The sequence below is a fragment of the Paramisgurnus dabryanus genome, chromosome 9 (genome assembly GCF_030506205.2).
Source record: "Paramisgurnus dabryanus chromosome 9, PD_genome_1.1, whole genome shotgun sequence".
NCBI lineage: Eukaryota > Metazoa > Chordata > Actinopteri > Cypriniformes > Cobitidae > Paramisgurnus > Paramisgurnus dabryanus.
In genome coordinates, this window is record NC_133345.1 from 10,111,484 (window position 1) to 10,133,896 (window position 22,413).

The 22,413-nt window shown below is 35.5% G+C and overlaps 2 protein-coding genes across 3 annotated transcripts in view; one reads left to right on the forward strand and one right to left on the reverse strand.

The window, feature by feature from the left end:
• The window catches only part of abcc8b (ATP-binding cassette, sub-family C (CFTR/MRP), member 8b), a 45,753-nt gene extending 33,421 nt beyond the window's left edge, over positions 1-12,332 (reverse strand). Inside the window, exons 1-7 of the mRNA XM_073815703.1 lie at positions 12,193-12,332; positions 11,290-11,449; positions 11,055-11,196; positions 10,768-10,889; positions 9,159-9,325; positions 6,474-6,716; positions 5,338-5,526 (exon numbers count right to left, since the gene is read on the reverse strand). Coding sequence (XP_073671804.1) covers positions 5,338-5,526; positions 6,474-6,716; positions 9,159-9,325; positions 10,768-10,889; positions 11,055-11,196; positions 11,290-11,449; positions 12,193-12,213 — 1,044 coding nt within the window. The 5' untranslated portion in view covers positions 12,214-12,332. The remainder of the gene's footprint in view (positions 1-5,337; positions 5,527-6,473; positions 6,717-9,158; positions 9,326-10,767; positions 10,890-11,054; positions 11,197-11,289; positions 11,450-12,192) is intronic.
• Positions 12,333-13,113: 781 nt separating this feature from the next.
• On the forward strand, positions 13,114-18,381 carry scamp5b (secretory carrier membrane protein 5b). 2 transcript variants are annotated; one of them, XM_065282623.2, is made up of 8 exons: positions 13,114-13,267; positions 13,490-13,573; positions 14,039-14,095; positions 14,676-14,795; positions 16,134-16,290; positions 16,662-16,763; positions 16,881-16,998; positions 17,816-18,380. In XM_065282623.2, the coding sequence occupies exons 3-8, from the start codon at positions 14,089-14,091 to the stop codon at positions 17,990-17,992; spliced, it is 681 nt and encodes a 226-aa protein (XP_065138695.1). In that variant the 5' UTR covers positions 13,114-13,267; positions 13,490-13,573; positions 14,039-14,088; the 3' UTR covers positions 17,993-18,380. The 2 variants fall into 2 exon arrangements, with proteins under 2 accessions (XP_065138695.1, XP_065138696.1); XM_065282624.2 differs by lacking the exon at positions 13,490-13,573 and having other exon boundaries at positions 17,816-18,381.
• Positions 18,382-22,413: the final 4,032 nt, after the last annotated feature.

Consider the following 22,413-nt stretch of genomic DNA (forward strand, 5'->3'; position numbering starts at 1 on the left):
TACGTTTATTATTAATATAATTTAATTCGTCTATTTAAGAAACTTAGCATAATTCAAAATAACTAAAATTCAATGAACACAATTACCATTTTCATGTGTGAAATTTCAAGAGAAATGCAACAAATGTTATTTCAGAATATATATTTACAACACTTTGAAAACATGTCTCCAACTGCCCTAGGTCAGAATATTGTGCATGTATCTCTCAATGCTGCATACATCGTTTAAAAGAAGCCGTTCAAATGACATCATGTAACAAATTTTGCTAGCTAGGATGTTGATAAATTGGAAACAAAAATATCAATAGACGGGTCCATAATCTAAAAGACAGTCTTTCACATATGAATGCAAAACATGTTGGGTGATACAGACTGACAAACTTGGGTAAACATATCTGCAGATATCTGTCAGCTACTGTACTTCTAATCCAGAGGTGCCCAAAGTTGGCCCACAATAGACCTTTAATTTGGCCCATCATGCCACGTGAGATAAGGAAAAAGAAAACAAAAGTCATTGACGCAGATGTTCGTATTTTTTATTAAACATTTTCTAAAATGTATCATTTTTTGTTGTATTTTTACATTACAAAATGTAAATTAAAATTAAATGCAAGGGATTAAAGTGAATTTTTTTATGTTTCATGCATTCTTGAAGGTGTATAAAATGCATCATGGAAATTAATGGACTCGGGTACTATAGACTAAAAATGAAGAGGTTGGGGCAGTGGCACACAGAGAAAAGGATATTTAAAATGATTGGCAAAACGATTTATTTTTTCTACAAAAAGCCTTGGAAAATAAAACTGCATAAGTTATGCATAAACAGAGTAATGTTTGCTTATTTATTTTTAAAATTATAAATTAGGGGTTATCAGGGCAACTTTAATTTTAATATAACACAACAAATTTACTTTTGGCCCACGACCCTCAGTCAGGTTTGGCCCTTGTAAGGAAAATGTTTGGGCACCAATCAATGTTCTAGTCTATCTGAGGAGGTAACTTTTAGCATATGATAATGCATGCTCGTACAAAGTTAGTCCACATATTATAATGTTTGTCTTCAATCAATCAATTTAAATAAAAGAGATGGGGACTTTATAATATAATAAGGGTCAATATATCACAGTGAAAAAAGACATACATGCATTTTTACTTTAACATGAACTAATGCTGGGTTAAGGCATATACTAATCATAAACTATTGAAGAGTCATCATTAACTACAACATGACGTGTTTTTCATTGTTAGTTAATGCATTAATTTACAATAAATTAATTAGGCTACATGTCTTAACTCAGTATTAGTTTATATTTAAGTAAAAATTCATTTAGGTATACGTTAAATGTTTCCAATGATTAGTATGGCAGTTAATCCACTAAACCCAGACATAATTCCTGAGGCATGTTTATACAGAGTTTTGTATTTCATCAAGAAAGTGCTGATTCACAAAGATTTTATATTTAAGAAAATCTGAGCATCATTCAAAATAACTGTTAACATGTTTTTCAACTAAACATGCTTTGTCAACGTAATAAACTTTATAAAAACATTTATTTTTATTTTTTTTATTAATTATCAAGTATAAAGAACAATGCATAGTGTGAAAACGCGGATTATAAAAAAAGTATATTAAGTGCGATCAGAGGATCAAGCAGAAACAACGCCAAAGGACTACATTTCCCAGGATGCACCTCCACCCTTCAGGTGCGACCGCTTTACCTATGGGCTTGACGGGAAGATTCAAAATCGCGAACCGTTACTGCATGGATTACTCTCGATCTCTTTGTTTGCTCATCGACATTACGGTAAGTTTGATTTAATTCATTTGCCTGCATCACGCTGATCGGTTGCCTATTTGTTCATATTATGTTATTTACTATGATTCGTTTTTGTCTTTATACTAGAACTGTTTGAATTTAAAGCACAAACAGTAAAACTTTAAGGGTATACGTGGTACACAGCGGTAAACATGAGGTTAAAAATACGCGAAGTAACATTCAAACCGGGCTGTTAGAAGAATCAATTCGATGTTTAATTTTTTAAAAACAAAACTTTAAAGAAGCCAAGATGAGACGTACGTTCTTTGCTTAACGTTAAAACAAACAAATCAACAGTAACTTGTGTGTTTGAAATGTTAGCAGCTAGCAAGTGTCTCTCTGCTATTTTAAATTATACAGACGATCTTTTGTTGTTAAAGGCTCATTGCTTTAGTTCTTGTAGATGCTGCTTATTTTTCAAGACTGTTTTAATAGCTTTATATTGATTTAGAACAAAGCCAGCTTCACTTTTAGAGAACCTAGATGCTTGTTGTAAAGAAGCTTGGAGTAATAATATATTTAAACGTCATATGTTTGCTGTTCTTCATCTTTTTAAATATGAAGTCTATTCATGTTTGTGTTTACAGAGGTCATGTACACTGTGGTCAACTTTGTGGACGATGAAGAGGTTTCTGGGTAAAGATTATGTATGTTTATTCATTCAATTTTTTAAAATCAAACATGTTAGATAGTAAACAGATGTATGTGATTTTGATTTTTAATTCTGTGCTTGCCAGAGAAATATAACGAAGTAACAGTGGAAGCTAAAACATCAGACTGATCTAGACACTGAAGAAATTGATGTCACTGCAATCTGTCCAAAATGATGTAAGTTTAATAATGAAATTATTAAATTAAAGAGGTTAAATAGTTAATAGATGTGTTATGATGTATGTGATTCTATTTTTTTATTCTGTGTTTGATAGACAACAATATTGAAGTAGCCTACTGTAATGAAGCTGCAGAACAACACAGACTCTGAGGACATCAACACAGAAAATTAAGTAAGATGTATATTATGAAGTTCTTTGATCATATGTTGTTGTATCTTTGTACAGTTTAATGTAAACTTTCTAAAATGTACAACTTTAATTATATGTCATTTGATTTGTCGTGTGTATCTGTATATGTGTACTAGTATTATGCCAAATACTTATATGTACTTTTATATTTCCAAAGGGCTCCAAAGAGATGTCTGTCCAGATGATGGTGCATCAACTTTACCTTTGCTGACAACAGTTAACTTAACTCAAACCATTTAAGGAAATCGGTTGCCTTAAACCATTAAGTTTTAAAAAAACATACATTTAACTACTGTGAACTTAAGTCTTGTGCAATTATGCACTTATATTTAGGTAGTGTGAACTTAAATATAAGTGCATAACTGCATGTGACTCAATTTTTTTAGGTTCACAGTACTCAAATCTGTGTTTTAAAACTTGAATGGTTTAATGCAACTGGTTTTCTTAAATGTGAGAAATGACAGTGTTACAGTGAGAAATGTTTGATTAATTCCAAGACAGAGCTCTGCTATTGAATCTACACTGCAAAAAATCACTTTCTAACTTAGGATTTTTATCTTGTTTTCAGTAGAAAAACTAAAAATTCTTAAATCAAGATGTATTTTCTTGATGAGCAAAATTACCTTAGAAAATATGTGTAGTTTTTAGACAAAAATATACAATTTAAGTAAATTTGTGCCTAAACAAGCAAAAATATCTTAACAGTGGAGTAAGAAAATTGTGCTTAAATTAAGTTTTTATGAAAAAAGACAACGTAAGATTTTTTTCTCACACCATTGGCAGATATTTTTGCTTGTTTTAAGCACAAATTCACTTAAAGTGTGTGTGTGTGTGTGTTTGTTTATTTTGTCTAAAACTAGACTTATTTTCTTAGGTCATTTTGTTCATCAAGAAAAAGCATTTTAATTTAAATAATATTTCTACTAAAAACAAGACAATAATACTATGTAAGAGTCATTTTTTGCAGTGTAGGACTGATTTCTTAAAGCAAGATCAATATAGTTGTTGTTCATTTTATTTAGATATTTACTACATTACAGTGGCAGCTGGTGACTTGTTTTTTGTGAGCACTTGATGCGAAGTTTGTCACAACATGTATACAGCCCGTCATTTGTGTGGTTCCCAATTTCAAAATATGTGTTCTGCGTGTCGAGTGCGTATATGTGCACGTGGTTTACATGAAGCAACAAAAACATTTTAAAAACACAAGCAACACACATGACACTCCGAACACTTATTTTGAATTTGCAACCGCCACTGCTACATTACATTGTACTGCTTTGAATGTAGTTTTCATTGTTGCTTTTATTTTGTTTTATTTTACTCTAATATTGCTTTCTCTGTCTGTATATTTATAAGTTTATATAGTATTGTTTATGTATGCAACTTCTAATATTTATGTGTAATATTATTTTGTGATTGTGACAATTGTGGATTGTTCAGTTTTTTATTAAATAAACATTTCAAACTCAATTCAAGTTTTTTTTTTTAAGGGTTTTGGGCATGTATAGTAGGATATAGTGGGGGGGGATTGTAGTCTATCTGCATAGCAGGCAAATAACCAATCAAGTCACTAAACTATGAGGGCTTGGGTTGGGCTAAATACAAAGTGTAACCAATCAAATCATCTCAACTGGAAAGTTTCAAAGTTGTGTCCCAATAGTTGTCAGAGTTTTGGGAGGGGGTTTTAAAAACAACCAATCAGTGTTGAGATTAAACACCAATGGGGACACTAGAATTGTGCAAAGGTGTGAAATCCCAGTACCTCTGAAGGTGTGAAAATGTCCCCTGACAAAATCTTCAATGGGATTATTTGCCATGGCAACAAATGGCTGCATATACCACAGGAATATCCCATCAGCAAGATACATCCGAATTGGTATCATTACGGGAGTTTCCTAACTTGGTGGAATTAGAAGTTTACCCTCAGTGGAACTAGTAGATACTTCCGAAAATCAGTGGTGTTTACAGGAGTTTCCTTGTACGGATACACCTCTTTTCATGCAGTGGCTGTCTCTACAATTAAGGAACCGAAGTGCATGTTTCCCCAGTGTTTATCTATTAGTATTCATGGATAACACAGTTGGAATGTGAAATGATCTTGCTGCACTACATTAAGACATCACATATCAGTACCAGCTGTTGTAGCAGATCAAAATGCTGTATACTCCTATGCTTTTAGGAGTAGTAGAGTTAAAAAATGTATATTCCATACACTTATCCATTTAAAACATTATGGTATATGTATGTGGCTTTATAGGTTTAGCTGGATAATAAGCTTGCATCAAAATACAAATATTTGTGTCAATCGTTCAAAGTGCAATGGTAAATTCAATACCCACAGACTCACAGCTGTGCTATTATACTAAATATTAGCATTTGTCGGGTGACTTGGGTCTATGAGTTAATCACATGAAATCGCGAATTATCATGCTAATGTTCACTATAATAGCACTCTTGCATGTGTAATGTTGTTTAAGCATGACTGTGTATTGTTACCGGAGGCAAAACGGTGTGGTTATCACTGCTGATATGATAAACTATCCCAGAGATGCAGAGCGGACCAGCAAAGCCCAGCAGGTCTGCCACGAAGCGGAACGTAATGCTTAACATCAGAGGTCCACCGAATGCCTGACGTAAAGCATGCCAGATCCACCTCGACCCTTTCAGGGGGCCAGTACCCTTCTCCTATACCCAGAGTGAAAGATGTGAAAATGAGAAGTGAGTTCACAAGGTAGGTTTGTGGTTTCCAACTTTCTGACAAACCAAAGAAACTCTAATGCTGCGTTCACACCAGCCGCGGTAGAGGCGTCAAGCGCGAGTGATTTCAAAGTTAAGTCAATGTAAAGACACATTTACGTGCGTCTGGAAGTCTCGCGGCGTGAATGAGGCGTTTAGGGTGGCGCGTTAGACGCAAATTGAGCGTTGTCGCGGGAACGTGGAGTTGAAAAAGCTGAACTTTGGCAGAAAATCACGCCGCGTTTTACCAATCAGGAGCTTGCTCTATGTGATTAAAGGAAGCGAGCGGAGTCGCAGAAGCCCCTCCGATGATGCGTATTTCTGCGTGAATGTCTCGAATGACTAGAATTTCAACGCAAATGAAGCAAGTATTCTCAAAATGTTCAAGCGTCCAACTATATGCAAATAGCGCGTTTTTGCCGCCTCTACCACTTTCGGTGTGAATCCAGCATAAGGATAAGAGATTATTTATTTTCTTTTATCTGATATACAGATTAGGTCATATCCACACCCATTTTGTTGCATCTATCACTACAGCATCTTACATAAGTAGCCTAATCTGAAGTGTTTTAAAAAGTCCCTTCTGTGTTTCAGAGGACATAATCATTCTGATTATATCTGGATGTCTACACAAGTAGAAACCATAAGTACAAAACAATAAGCATCATCCAAACAATGGCATTATAATAAAGGCCACAAAAGTCAGAAAATCTCTTTCCTGGCAACACGAATTTGCTAAATGATTTCTAAATTTGACAGTGTAAGGGACATCAATGCTCTTACGTAATATCTGCTTACATTATTTTAACTTTGCATGCTGCCTTGTGATAATCTCCATAGAAGCACACAGCCATTGAACTGATGTCTATATAAAACCTTAATGTGTGTTAATGTACCCTTTGTGTGTCGAAGGCTTTGCGGAGCCTTTGGTAGTTAGTAAGAGCCCTCGTGGATATGGGCAGCTTGCCGATGGTCTTCAAGTCAATAGGACGCTTGTGTGCTGAGGTGATAAAGGTGTTCATCCACCAATATGTGCTCTTGGACAGCAGGTTGACAAACGGCTGCAGGAATCGAACACCCAGATCCTGAAGATCATCGGGTGGCTTTACCTCTGTGGACTGTGGAAACCACATGTAGCGCTGAAACAGAGCAGAAAAGTTCAGACTTGTTTACTTTGTAAAGAGACAAAAAAAGAATATTACTGAGCTAGTTGAATAGATGGTTTCATCGGACGCCCGCAATTGTCACGCATACAGGTCTAGACGGAAATTAACTATCAGATATAAACTACTCTAAGGAGTTTGTTTTTACTGATTCTTTGTGGCGTTGTATATGCAGTCAATATACTGTATATAACTTCCAAGGGTTTTTTTTCTTCTAGGACTTTTTCCCTCCTGGAAGTAGGGTGGTTTTTCTCTTAGGGGATTTTTTCAACCCCAGGGAGTCAGCCGACATTGGCTTAAGTTAGCACCCTCTTTTATACGTTACGTTATTAATACGCTCGCTTGTAAAGTTTATTCATATCCGCTGTATTTTGCTATATTGTCTGTCGATTTTTCTGTGTTTTCCCCTGCTTCTATTAATGTAAAGCTGCTTTGAAACAATTACAAATTGTGAAAAGCGCTTTATAAATAAAATTGAATTGAATTTACCGAAAGTTATGTTTCTTCCACGACAGCCATTTGTTTATGTTGTTAGTGCTAAAACCATCTATAATATTTGGGCAATCGTGCCCTTAGATGATGCTTCAGTCGGACTCGCAACCCAAAGGTGGCCGGTTTGAATCTCATGTAGGTTGCGACTGAGGAGCTATTTACACCTGGTCACTTCATGCGTTTTCTCTGATCGTATAGGAATCTGATCGTAAAAAGACCAGGTGTAAATGCCCTCCAAAACTTTTCGAGACTGATTTAAATTCGATCGCTCAAACCACTTCAGCAGGTGGTCTGACTGGGACCTATCAAAACGGGACAAGTGTAAATGCATCTGGTTAATGAAACCACAAATGTCAGCGCTTACTCCTCCCAAATGTACTGTATGCATGTCACCGGGAAGTTAGCCAGCAAATAGTCAAACAAACAAAGACGACACACTCGTTGCTTTATGCAATGACGACAGCGAGTAAAAAAACTTTCTAGAACCAATAAAAAAGTCCAATGACCAACTCAATTATATCAAACAACGAAATACGTGAATTGGACGAGAGATGCTGTGTGCTAGGTGGCTTTGCCAAGTTCTCTGCTTTTTCGAGTTCAGATTTTCGTCTCCACGAGTTTTTTTTCTTCTGCAGGTTAAAGATGAAAGGATTTTGTTAATTAGTTATTGGTATTTTTGGCTTTGAACAGTCATTGGGATCTTTTAGGCTAGTTTTGAATGTCCATGAGGATGGTTTTTGCCCTTGCGCAGACGTTCGGTTCGGATTATATAGAATGTACATGTAAACAAACATTTTAATCAGATTGCAATGTTTAGGATGCATGTAAACTATATTGTCGTAACCTTTAATCGGATTGAATTCAGTCAGATTGACAAAATTTTGTGCATGTAAACATAGCCAATAAGCGCTTTCAGTTCAAATAGATCTGATTTCTGTCAATACAGTCTGAGACAACCACATCTCACTACTGAGTGGACAGCACTCACCGCGGGGGGGGGGGGGGGGGTGTATTGTAATGCAGGACTGTCGGTTAGTCACAGTGGGTGGGGCTTTATCAGTGTGACATCACATTAACAAGATAATCCAAACAGCATGTCTTATGAGACTGCTTTAGGGATTTTTTTTTCATTGTAGGGTGGTTGTGTTCACACACTGTCAACACAGATGTCCAAACTAATAATATGCGCCCTTTGAAAGAGTTGGACTGAGACTCTATTCACCTCGAAGCTACAGAATACAAGCTATCCCAATAAACAGCTTAGCAAATCACGGGAAGAGAGGGATTTAGCTCCATCCCACAGCAACTGACGCAGGGTAACAAACATCTGTCAGACCAACAGAAGTTCATTGTGCCCGGCAATGCCATTTGAGTCATCTGTAGACCACAGACAAGCCAGGTTTTCAGCATTTTAATCCCACACAGAGCAAGAGGGCTTTCATTTATTTCTCTATTATATAACAGACAGAAGGATTCATGCCTGTACCTTCATGGTGAATGTGTCCTTGAGACTTAATTTGTTTCTGTCTGATATGAAGTCAAAGGTTACTAAGCATTTTCCTGGACAATGAATATGACCACAGATTAATGTACTGTACTGTATATGCATTAGACATGCACAGAGCCTGCATATGGATTGGACTGACTAAACCGAGATGTGAATATGTGATTTCAACCACAGCATTTTAAATACTTCTCAAAGCGAAAATAATATATATGCAACTTCACTATCAATGAAAGATGCATTCAGAATGCATCTCACTTCTCACCTTCACCGGTGTGGTCATAACATTTCTGATAAGAAGGCTTGGCAAAATGATTAAATGTATATATAACACAGTTTCCGTACATATTGTCTCCATTAATCCTCTCTGTGTCACATATATACTCAAACACATCCCCCATAATCCCTTGCTCCACGCTTACCCTCCGCAAAATAACATTGATCTCCACGCCCAGCAGCAGTCCGTAGATGAGTGCCAGCAATCCTGTGATGCAGAAACGTAGCTGCCTCGGGCCAATCCCGTGTTCATCGTACTTCACAAGTTTGATTGTTTTGGTGACAAAGGCCAAGATCCAGTAGATCAGCAATGCTAGATGATAACAAATATTTTACACTATGAGAGGTATGATTTATAATAAAGAATAAGGGCATTTATTTGGGTCTATTTAACCCTTGTGGGTTGTTTCAATTCACTACCCTTTCGGGTTGTTTGTGTACAAAAAAAGGCCACTGATTAAAAGGCTGTAAATTATCAGATTAATATTTTTTCATTTTTTTTTTTTCATAAATCTGTTAATCACCCTCAGTACTGATCAAAACTACCAAATGTTTACAAAATTTCCATGATTTTAACTCTTTAATTGCCAAGTTCATAAGTGATGTCACTGATTTGGGAAAAACACACAAATTAACAGATTTTCATTATAAAAAGTGATTGTAGACTGGATTTTTTAAAACCTTTTTTACAGTCTTGGGCATGCAAAAGATTGGTAAAAACATTGGCTGTGATGCACTTTTTGTGCAGCATCAGTTTTTATTTTTTTCTCCCTAATTAGTTGTTCGTGGCTTTTTTGCCCCATTGACCTCCATTATAATGACATTTTTTGATTGCAAAGCCATGACATCATATTATTATGCATTCTTGATTCTTTTTGTGGTTTTTCCCTTTGCAAAGAGGTAAAAATTGTCATTTTTTTCTGTACATCACCATGTGGCACCATTAACCCTTTAGTAGGCCTGTGCAAATAACAGAGCTTAATTTCTGGCTTGTACATTGAGTTATCTGAATGTTTTTTTTTTCTTGAACAAATAAATAAATCTGATAAATTTTTACAGCCGTTTAATTTAGTTGCACACGAACAACCCGAAAGGGTAGTAAATTTGCCCACGGTTTATTGTTGAGTTTTTCAAAAATTTTAAAGCATTTTCTCAAAATATGTGTCAATATAAGATTTGTCACCAAAAATCATTCCATTTGCTTAAACACAGAGAAACTTGTGACCAAATTAAGACATAAAAAACAAAAATAGCCAAAAATGGCCTCAACAACCCATAAGGGTTAAGCATTCATCTGATGGACACTAATAATTACCTGATAATGTGTTTTGAGAGTTATTTTAATTACTGATTTGGAAACATTTTTAACCAGTGATTTACAGTAAATTCAATCTTTACATCAGGGCTTGACATTAACACCCACTAACCCGCCAACCCGCCAAATGCGGGTAGATTTCGGATGTGGCGGGTAAGACAGCCAAGCCCACTAGCCACTTTGGCAGGTTGAATATATATATATATATTTTTTATTGTAATTTTCTTAAAAGTTATTATTATAAACAATGCACAATGCTACACTAGGAAACTACAACTCCCATCAGCACTTCCTGCACCCAGTGCAACGTTCTGAAAAAGTTAATGTCAAGCCCTGCTATACATCAGTATGTGTGAACTATAGGATCGAACCCATGACTTTTGTACTGCTAAAGCAATTATTTACCAAGTGGTTTACAGAAACAATTCTTAATTTTATACCTATAAGCAGCTTGGGAAAGTTGGAGGTCTCTATGTTATGGTAATAGACAATGGAGGTTATGGCAGCCAGTATTCCCAGCCCGGCTGGCATGTAGAGATGGATATGACGAGACTGATTGAACCTGGTGAAAACAGTAAATCTACAATAGTTAATAAATACTTTTTTATTAATAGATTTGGGATTTTTTTTATTTTAGATTAAAATGAAGAAACAAAATGTTCTGAGCCCACTGTGTGTACAGTAGGCTATATAATAGTCAATAATACCAGGTAACTATAGATCTCACCCATCTGAGACGATTCCCTCAGCAATCTCACACACCAGTACAAACAGCAGGAAAATGGTGAGGAGCCAGCGGAAGTTGTGTCCAGGGAAATGAAGCCACGTGCTGTGATGAATGTGAACCTTGGAGCTCTGACTGCCCCAGCCTACACAACATAAGCACAGAATGACACGACACTTGTGTTACTTGTGTTACTTTATTTTTGGAGAATATGTGCAGATACTGAGAGACATCTCACCAATGAAGAGGATGGGGAAGGTGCTGAACAGAAGGAAGACATGTGGGACGAGGCCTAGAGCATCCAAAAAGCAGCCGTTATTCAATAGGCCATTATCAACTTTATAGGCTGAAGAGTTGTCAGTTCCACAGAATGATACAGTGCTATTGGAGACTGGAGTCTGAAGAAACAAGAAACAAGGCAAATGATGTCTGTAGACTCAGACATGACTTTTTAAATTAAAAAGACTGCATTAAAGATTATATACAGTAATTATATGCATGCAGCATTGAAGGATTTGTTGTGTCTCAATGCTGTGGTATTTTTAGGTAAAGCTCACACATTTAATCCTCCAAAGAGTCATATAACAAATACATGCAATGTCCATTTACATGATGTTTAAAGTCATCTTTCTCCAGTAGCTGGGCAGCCTATATCTCATTGTATAAGGGATTTTGGGGCTTTCATGTAAAGAAATAATTGTTAAAATGCACTGAGCGTCATCAACTCCACCGCATTAAAGGGTTTAAAAACTAAACTGGTGTCAAAATCATATGTCAATCATTACGAATATTTTATTCATATCGTTTATTCTGAGAATAAAAAAATTATATGACGTCATCAGAGCAAAAATCTTATTACTAAATCATATTGCAATAAAAAAATCATATTGCAATATAACTAAATTTCTAAATAATTTTTCATTGATATTTTTGCATGATATATATTGTGTATTGTACAGATATAATTCGAATCTCAAAATTGTATTAATTGTACGTTTATTAATATATTGTTGAGTATTTTTTAAAAAGAAACCGATTCTGCAATAAAAAGGAAAACGTTCAGAAAATATTAACGCAAATGTCAACACATTTGAAAGAAAAATTGTGTGTTTAAACAGTTTATGCAATAAAATATACTCACCGTTCTATATCCTCGCATCATTTTGAAAAGAGATGTCGCTTTTCCCACATTCCTCTCGATAAGTTATTTCCAATTCTAAAATCTTAATTTTTTCAATATAACTGTTCAATAACAATGAAAACCATGCAAGCAAAAATAAGTCTAGTAGTGATATTTGCATGTGTTGTGCTAGTAAAGTCTTAGATCATTGTGCTGTGTGACTGACACGAGCTGCTCTGCAGGACAAGGGCTGAGCGCGAGATTATGTGCACGAGCCTCTCATCCTAAATGATGGCGCTCATTTCCAGTGTTGCAATCTGTTCATGCAAATGGTTTACCAAACATGATCAAGTTAGAAAAAGAGATAAATTGTCATCTCTCTGTACATGTAACTTTTATGGAAACTCTGCCCCCTATTGGTAAAATAATATAACTGCAAATCACTAAGAAAGCTCTGTTTTAGACTTTAGAATAACAATTATTACCAAATCTTTATAACCAGCTTTAAACAGATTTGAAAAATCTGTTGATGTAAAAATACTTTTATTTGCAACACAAAAATCAAATTCTGATACACTATATTCTGTAAAATAATTACTTAGCTCATATTCACACGACTCCGGTGTGTTCGACTTCATACGGATATGCGCAAATGTTAAGATTTATGACATCTAGTACCGCGAGAGTGATTCCCGAACTTTGCTTTCGATTCGCTCTCGCGGTTCTTCGATGTCAAAAACAGACTTGTCTGCGCAGAGCTCATGAGGTCGAGGTTTCAGTCTTCACACGCAGCAACAACTTCAGCACCAAGGAAAGCAACCCGTATCACAGCGATGATTGGCCAACGATGCGAAAAGAGGTGTGTCTACAATACAATACAGCCTTCCTATTGGACATTACAGTATTAGGGAGGTGCGTGAGAGTCGGAAATGATAACTGTCACTCAGTAAGGATTACCACAAACAATCTTAATGAACAGATCTGTTTTACTCTGCCTATTTTGGCTGCAACATTTGTTTTATTTATTTAAGTCGTAAGCGGAAGGTGTGCGTGAGCATGCACTTAAAACATGCTGTTTTAGAGAGGTGTGTCAGAGGTAAGAAGATTATTTTCTGTCCAGATTCAAAGTCTCCATTAAACCCCGGACAAATGGCTTATGTCAAACTGCATGATGAATCTTGTTTATTCCGTTTACTGCAATGAAAAACAGAAAACAAACGAATGCATCATAAAGTTTGTAACGTGAAAGTTTGTTCAAAGATAATTGTTGGGATCACAGTTGGAACGGATGATAATATGTGATGTTGGTCATTTTTAGATAATAGATAAATGGTGATCCCTGATCCCTCTCTTGCGACTTAAGCCACACGTTTCTAAAGCAGTTTATAGCCAGCAGGCTGAGGTAAGACATTACACGTCTCCTTAATAATATAAATCTGAGTAATTCAGTCTCTTACCTTTTTTTTAACAAGACATAATTGAGTATTTTAGCTGAACTTAAATATTTGAATATTTCATCGTTCCATGAATGCAATGAGATAATGTAATGTTCTAATGGCTAAAAGCTCATTGCTGATTTTGATTAAAAATTGTAAAACACAATTGCCATTACTTTCCAATGCATTCATACTATAACATACATTAGTTACTAAATAACAGCATTGGTAATATTCACAAACTGTCTAAAATCTAACACAGATTGCATAACCAATTATCAAGCACAGCTTATAAGCAGTATGTGTAACATATTTAACATAAACATTTGAATGTTCATAAGACAAATGAGATAACTTTTATTCATAGCCCCATATTTTATTAGATGCTAATATTTTACCCTTTATCTCCTGTTCTTTAAAAAAAGATTTAGTTTACTTGTAGATTCACATCACAAGAGAAGTTGTCACAACCAATTTTCCAATGGCAGGTAAGACCTCCTATGATCAGACCATAGATATGTGCACTAGATGTCGCCTTGGCTACGGCAGTTCATTGGACCGAATGCGTCAAATAGAGCCGCCATCTTGAAACAGGGGATCCCCGCATCAGCATCATTTTAGGCAATGGTGTAACGGAAATAAAATCACCAAAAATCGATTTTCTAGGTTTTATTTTGGTTTGTTTCAACAGTCAAGACATGTATTTGAGTCCAGAAAAAAATTAAGTTTTGATATTATGAAAATCTAGTTTTTCTAACTATAATGCATAGTGCTAGTAGGCCAAACATCCATACGCAGCACAAAAGTCCGGCATCGTCCATGAATTCGAAGTACAGGCGGAGATAGCAGCTTTACCTAGCTACTTCCTATGACAAGACCCCTGTTCCAAGATGGGTGGTTTTGATGCATGCTTAGAACCACAAGGCAACATCTAGTGTATATATCTATGTAATCAGACCACAAAATTGCACATATTAGCATTTACACATAATTTTACATATATTATATACATACATATGTATATAAACTGATAATAACATAAATAAGAGTTATGTATTTGTCCAATAGAAAACAACTTTCCTCCTCTGCCTGGTTTTATACCACTGAAGCCATGCTTCCACCAGGACTTTGAGGAAATTCCCGACCAGCATCGCACCATGTGCAAGAGACTCTACTACCTGTGGATCTGTGAGTCTGTGACACACATTAACTTAACTGTCAACATTCCCAGATGATAATACAGACAGCACCCTGGAAGCAGCCTGTTGCTTTAAACAAAATAATGTTCTGGGCCCCAAACCTTGGGAAAAAAGGAAAACAGTTGTCCCTGGATAAGTAGGCCTCTAGAACGTTCACCTCTTTAGCAATAGATTCCCCTACTCCTATATGTATAATATAATTTGCCTAACATGGACATGCTTCTGAATATGTTTAACAGGGTGTATATATACTGAATTGATTGTCATCTCTTTCTGTAGATATCCCCTGTAGCTGATCCTATCCAAGGTACTATACTTGTGTGATGCTTTTGAGTGAAGTGTCATGCTTCGTATTCACTCATTCTTTTTTCGATTCTGCATTTTGTAACAATAAAGTTATCAAAATATTTTGGTAACACTTTATTTAAGGGGTGTTCATAGGTGACTGACATGACACCTTCATTATCATAACATGACACGTGTCATAACAAAGACATCTCAAACAATGGCATCTTTGCATTAAAAATGACATAATTGAACAAATGACACTTAATCACAGTTGTCATAAATGTGCATAAAATCTCCTTCATGTTCATAGAACGTCGTGTTATGTTTATAAAGATTTCATGTCATGAACACCCCTTCAAGTAAAGTGTTACCAATATTTTTTCATGGCATTTCTCATTTTGTGGTTTCAGAGAATAGACTGCATGTCATTGTTGCTGTGTGTTTACTATTCAACTTCCTTCTTTTTCACATACTTATTTTTCCTCCTAATCTTGCATGGGTTTTAATGCTTTCAGCTTGTATGGCAGTCTGCATTTATAACCTGTGTGCAAATGCACGCATCAATTCGGCTGATGTGCAGAGCGGGTCTTCAGGTTACACTGTGGTTGCTGAAGCGTTTACTCTGTTTGTTGACAGCTGCATTTTCTTGCAAACAAATAAGACGTCTCTGTTATTCTCTCTCTCTCTCTGTGCTAGCCTAGAACATAGATCATCCTCTTAATGTACAATGTTATATTGTTGTAAAATGGGAAAGAAGGTTAGCTGGAGGTTGCTCTCGCTCTCTCTCACAACATATAACGCACAAAAACAAACTATTTTACTACTTTGTGATTACATTTTGGTCCTTACAAGTATTTCCAAACCTTCACACACACACACACACACACACACACACACACACACACACACACACACACACACACACACATGCACGCACGCACGCACGCACGCACGCACGCACACACACACATACAGACATACATACACCATTTTGTAGACATGTATTTAAACAGGGTGGCATATCACTTGTGTTTTTCAGTGTATTGTGCCACTTTGCTGGTGAATTTCTTTGGCTGTATGGCATGGATGTTTGGTGGTGGAGGAGTGACTAACTTTGGGATGTCGCTCATATGGGTTATCCTCTTTACCCCGTGTTCCTACGTGTGCTGGTTCCGATCCATTTACAATGCCTTTAAGTGAGTGCCACACCTTGCAGTAAAGCATATTTACGGCATGCAGTTTTTCAATCAATAATTTACACTTTTTACATTTGTAAAATCTGCATAAAGATGACTTTTAAAATTTGTTGAGAATATTTGCAAATGCATTTAGGGACACTCCTTGCAAATCTTTCTTTATTATTAATAAAGCAATATCACAAACATGTGCATAAAACTGTGCATCATGCCCTCTAAGGAAATAAACTACTGTATGTTGTAGTATCATTTCAGTATTTACTGTGGTTGATTAATGCAGATAATAACGCATCCATCTGTGCATCCAATGTTCAGATTGTTTTAGTTAAATATGTTTCCGGTGAATATTCTTTCACTTTTTGCTTTCTCAGGACTGACAGCTCGTTCTATTTCATGGCTTTCTTCTTTGTCTTCATGGCACAACTTTTCATTGTCATAATACAGGCCATTGGTATCCCAGGATGGGGCGTCTGGTAAGACCCTTTAGATGCAACTTAAAAAATAATAATAATAATATTATATATTGATTTGATATTTGTATGTGTTAAAGCAGGATATCTTTTCCCCTCTGACATTGTGTTGTGTTTCAGTGGCTGGTTGGGCACCATCTCCTTTTTTGGCACGAGTATCTTTGCTTCCATCATTATGCTAATTCCCACAATCATGTTCACTGCAGTCGCTGCCGTTGCATTCATCGCACTTACTAAGGTACCAGTCCTTCACCTACAGTATCAACATAGGCACATCTATTAAAGCGGGACAGGCCTCGGTTTGCCTCATTGCTTGTGCAGTCGGCCTGTCCCGCTGTAGTTACAGCTCGTTTGGCTGACATGGAAGACTGGTCTGGTTTGCTGTCTGTCGTGTGATGTGTCATTAATTGTGATGCTGGAGCATGCAGTGGTTGTAAATTAAATAAAAGAGTAAATAACAGTTATTTTCCTTAAGGGTTATGTGTCTGACAAGCTCAAAGGCTAGAAAGTTACCTGTATTTGTTTGAGCGTATCTTTGCATGTACTACATATACTATACGGTAGATAAAAATCAATGCTTGTAGCTTTAATAGCCACATACTGTATTTCTGGGAGGAATATTTACACATTAAAAATGCATTTATCACAACACAGGATAATATAAAAAAGTGGCTAAAGCTGATTTAAAATGTAAAAAGTACAACTTTGCACTTAAAGTGTTCATATTGGTACCTCATGGGTACATATTTGTACATACCAAATGTATCCATATCTACACTTAAATGGCACATATTACAACCCTTTGAAATGGTACTGCTTAAAGTGACAGCTTAGGGCCATCTTTACTGACAGTGCAGGTGCAGGACCTGTTTACACAATTTTATACATCATAATTATGTAACTACAGTATAAAAAGTAACATAAATGTTGATAAAAAATGACAATGGACACACTTTGAATACTTACATTTTCTATTTAGATATTTAGAGTCTCTCCTAGTGTTTAAGATTTAAAATCAACAGCTGAATGTCCTCATTGTTTTGTGTGTATGGCAGGTTCATAACTTCTACCGGGGGAGTGGAGGCAGTATGAGTAAAGCTCAGGAGGAGTGGGTATCTGGGGCCTGGAAAAATCCTCATGTTCAGCAGGCAGCTATGAGTGCCGCTACAGGGGCCATGCAGGGCCCGCCGGCACAACAGTTCTCCACACCAACCTATGACAATACAATGTAATACAGTAGAAAACAATAATGATGCACTGTAGCTAAAACATGAAGGTTATATAAAAAGAGTGGGGCTGTTAAAACAATGTAGTATTTTTTTCAGGTTTGTCTATGTTTTTTTTTTTTTTAGATTTTATGAATGAGAAAATGTGTTAATGTAACCATACAGTATACGGTAAAACGTGGTAGTAATGTGTGTCATAATAAGATTTATATTAGGGTTCCCACTGTCATGAAAAAATTATGAAAGTCAATATCCTTGCAAATACTTGTTGTTTCATTTTTAAAATATTTGAAAATAGCTGAGATCAAAAATATTTAATTGGCAAGAAATTGTTCTTTGTAAGCATGCTAGGATGGAAAGTGCAGCTTTAAATTACATAAATTTCTATATATATATATATATATATATATATATATATATATATATATCTGTTCAAAACTGAAAACCCAGCCCAAGGCTGACACACACACACACACACACACACACACACACACATATAAACATATATATATATATATATATATATATATATATATATATATATATATATATACACATATAATACAATTTATTAGATACATGTATTAGATAAAAATTGTAGATTTGTGAGTATACACTGGGTCAAAAAGTGATAAACCCAACCCCTGGTGTTGTAATAAAAACTGTGCTGGTTTGTTTCAACCCAAAAGCTTCAGGAAACTTAAATGTTTTAACTTACAACTTGAATTAACAAGTTACTTCAAGCGAGAAGTTGGCATAAAAAAAGTTTAATGGACTTAAGTAATACAACTTTATTTTTTATAAGTTATAGCTACTTTTTACTAGTCAAAAAAGTTTAAATGACTTATTCATTCAAGTTGTTTAAACTTAAACATTTAAGTGCAATAAGACATTTTTACAGTGTAGGTTGTATAGCCCAGCATTTTTAGAGTGTATAGGTACACTGTAAAAAATATGCAAGCATTTTTGTCAGATCAACATAAATTTTTATGTTACTTTAACTTAAATAATTAAGTTAAACTCATTCAACTTGATTTAAGTGTCAACTTTTCACAAGCCAAAACTTCAAATAATAACTTAAATTGACTTGCAAAACCAACTTGTTTTAACTTCATGCTGCATTTTTTTACAGTGTATATTACTGCGCTGTAAAACAATTCCTGGTGGCTTTAAATATTTAAATATAATCAACTTGGATTTACTAGTAATTTTAACTTATTATTTTTTATCTAATGTAAAAAATAAACTTGGATCAGCTTATCTTATTTAAACTTTATTTTATAAGCAACTTCTCAAGATAAAAAAATAAGGCAACCAGGATTTTTTTATGGTGTAAATACTTATTTGGAAATCTTAAAAATGTGGAGCATCAGATTCAGCTCTCTAACATTACATGTACCACTTTTTCTGGAATAAAGATAAAGAATTTTTTTGCAGTTCTTTAAGGCAAACCCCTTCTGTGTCCATCAGGGTGCAGTGTTGTTCAATGTTAAGAACATTTTTTTTTACATTTTAATAGCCATGCTTCTTATTCTCTTACTTTCCAAACTGGGATTTCCTTAGAGACACTACAGAGGGCAATACAGCTTGACTTGCAGATTGCATTAAGACAACAACACCACTTTGTCTGGCTATAACTTTATTATCAGTTAGACAGAAATGTAAAATTTCACCTTGGATATCTGCCGAGAACATGCATGAGCCCAGATCAGATTGTTAAGAAAATAAATGTTTTTTTATTCCTTGCCCTTACTTTCAGACCATTTTTTTGTCTTGTCCCTTGCAGAACAGTTACTGTATGTAATCATTCACATTATTAGACTTAGACACCTCGAGCGTCCCAGAAGAAACCGGCTATACAACACTGCCATAAACATCCCTGATGCCCACTGCCTTACCAAGATGAGGGACTCAATTTGCACTAACACATAGGCAACGTAATAAAACTCAGAGATTGTATTATAAAGATGAAAATATTTTCCACTTCCGACTTAAATCAAACTGTTTTATGGAGTATGACCAATAAACTCAACAGCATCACAAACATATGTTGCTTATAGCACTGACTACTGTGTATTATCGATGTGTGCTGCTGAAATTGTGTTGTGAAAGTGCATTATATTACCAAAAGCAATTTCTACAGTAACACAGACCTACTGTTTGTTAAGCGTAAAGCATTACATTACCAATGCCAAGGACATGGGTTTGATTCTCAAGGAAACACATACAGTGAGAAAGGATATTGTAAGTTGCTTTTAATAATGCTAAAGGAAAACAATGTTTACAGAGGGCATATAGCTGAAGTTAGCAAATGATCAAAATTGATAATTCATTCATTATTAACTATTGCAATATCCTGATTAGTTTTTAAATGATTATTAGTATTAAAGTATTGTAAAATATACATGTACTGTATGCTTTTTCAATGAACCATATTAATTGGCAAGAGTTTGTGTTATTTCTAAAAGAGCAGTTGAGGAAAGCTGTTTGACGTTTACTGTTGTATTTTTGGCCTGGGCATCGACACATGATAAAGCAGAGAGGTTGGGACATGACTTCACCTCTGTGTTTTGGTATTTGGATTACCATGGCAAACATGAAGAGTCAAACCTGCAGCTGGCCATTCCAGAATATTATGAAAAGAATATTCTCATTTCATTTCTCAAAGAAACCAGATTTCATTTTGAAATGGCTAGGTGGCTTATCAATACTAGGATTTATGTTAACATGGGTTAAGCGAAAACTTAAAACACGTATAGTATGGTTATGGGTCGTGATCAGTGGTCAGATAGGGGAGGAAGGGCAAAAACTGAGTATAGTTTAGGGAATGGGTGGGGTACACAAGGGAGTCAGTTCTCGACCCCAGAGCTCAGGGAACACAGAGAGCCTTTATATCCTCTTACTCATGGAAAAGACAACTTTATCCTTGTGTTTTAGAACACACGCACACTCAAAACTTTTTTTAACACAGTCATATGAATTTGAGTATGCTTTAACTCTGTACAAATGTATTACCTTGATAGGTACTCTATGTATTTTTCTCTCTTGGACATTTCCTTCATGTTGCGATTAATACATGTTTGATTTTGAACACAAGTTGACATTAAAAGCTGGCAGAAAATGTAAAAGAGAAACTCTAAGGCATGAAACATCTGAGTATTGTTTGGTTTGTTATTGCGATCTTAAGATATGTCATTGTTCTTGTTTATTCACTGCAAAGAGTCACCAGCTTTATAAATGTGCGGCGTGTGTAATGTTATTAACATTTGCCACTAAATACATTTGACAATCTTGCGTGTGATTCAATGAATGCTATTTTTATTGCCAAGCAGAATGTGCTTGTGTACTGTAGATCTATTAAACAAAATCACATATTGTATTTTGCAAAACTACTTCAATTAAATTTTTTCATAGACACGATATGTTGAAAGTACACGTTATTTGGCAACATGCTTGAAAACTTATTCAAATGAAATTTAAAGTTAATATTTTATACCAAGGGCCTGTTGAATTCTTTATTCTGATTGGCTGAGAAATGTTCCATGGGTGTTGATTATTTTCTGTAAACTGCACATCTAACCTTTTAAAGGTCACGTTCTTCTTGATCCCTATTTTAAAAATTTAGTGTGTAGTGTTGCTGTTAGAGCATAAATAATACCTGTAAAATGATAAAGCTCAAAGTTCACTGCCGGGCGATATTATGTTCTTTAACAGAATTCCCCTTTCAAAGCCTACAGCAAATGGCCATCGGCCGGTTTGGACTACAGCCCTCTACAAAGTGTTTGACTAAACTCCACCCAGGAATACGTCAGTCGCCAGCTAAGCTCAAACGGCTCTGCTAAGCTAAGCTGATGTCGAATCACTACACACTTAACAAACTACACAATCAGAACTCGATACGTATTTCTGAAAGAGGGACTTCATAGAACAAGGAAGACATCAGCCTGTTTTTAGGACAGTAAACAGGGCTAAACAGATAAGTAAATTGTGTGGAAAATACCAAGTTTTTACATGTGAAACATGAAGTGTTATATGTATTATACTGTAAACACAATCAAATCTTCAAAAACACAGGAAGAACGGGACCTTTAAATGTCTTAAAAATGGGCACCAGAGCAATGTCTGTGGTAACCGTGGTATACAGTTTTTTTTCGATTGCTAAACGACAGTGAGCACAACTGGAGTCACATGTGCAAAACACTAACAACAGTCTGCACAGCAGCAGTTCATGTGGACCAAACTCTAGTTCGTTTTTCATTGCTTGAACACAGTTTTCAAAAATCTTCACACTTATCCCATAACCACAACCTGCACAACACTGTGGATTTACAGCACTTTGTTCAAATGTTAACACACTGCTGTCAAAACTGTGAACCACACATTCAAAACAGAATTGATTTTAGCCTTGTGCCTTTCAAACACTACTG

Coding starts and splice junctions, on each gene's coding strand:
- scamp5b (XM_065282624.2), top strand. Junction 16,764..16,880: donor ATCCCAGGATGGGGCGTCTG/GTAAGACCCTTT, acceptor GTTGTGTTTCAG/TGGCTGGTTGGGCACCATCT. Junction 16,999..17,815: donor CATTCATCGCACTTACTAAG/GTACCAGTCCTT, acceptor TGTGTATGGCAG/GTTCATAACTTCTACCGGGG.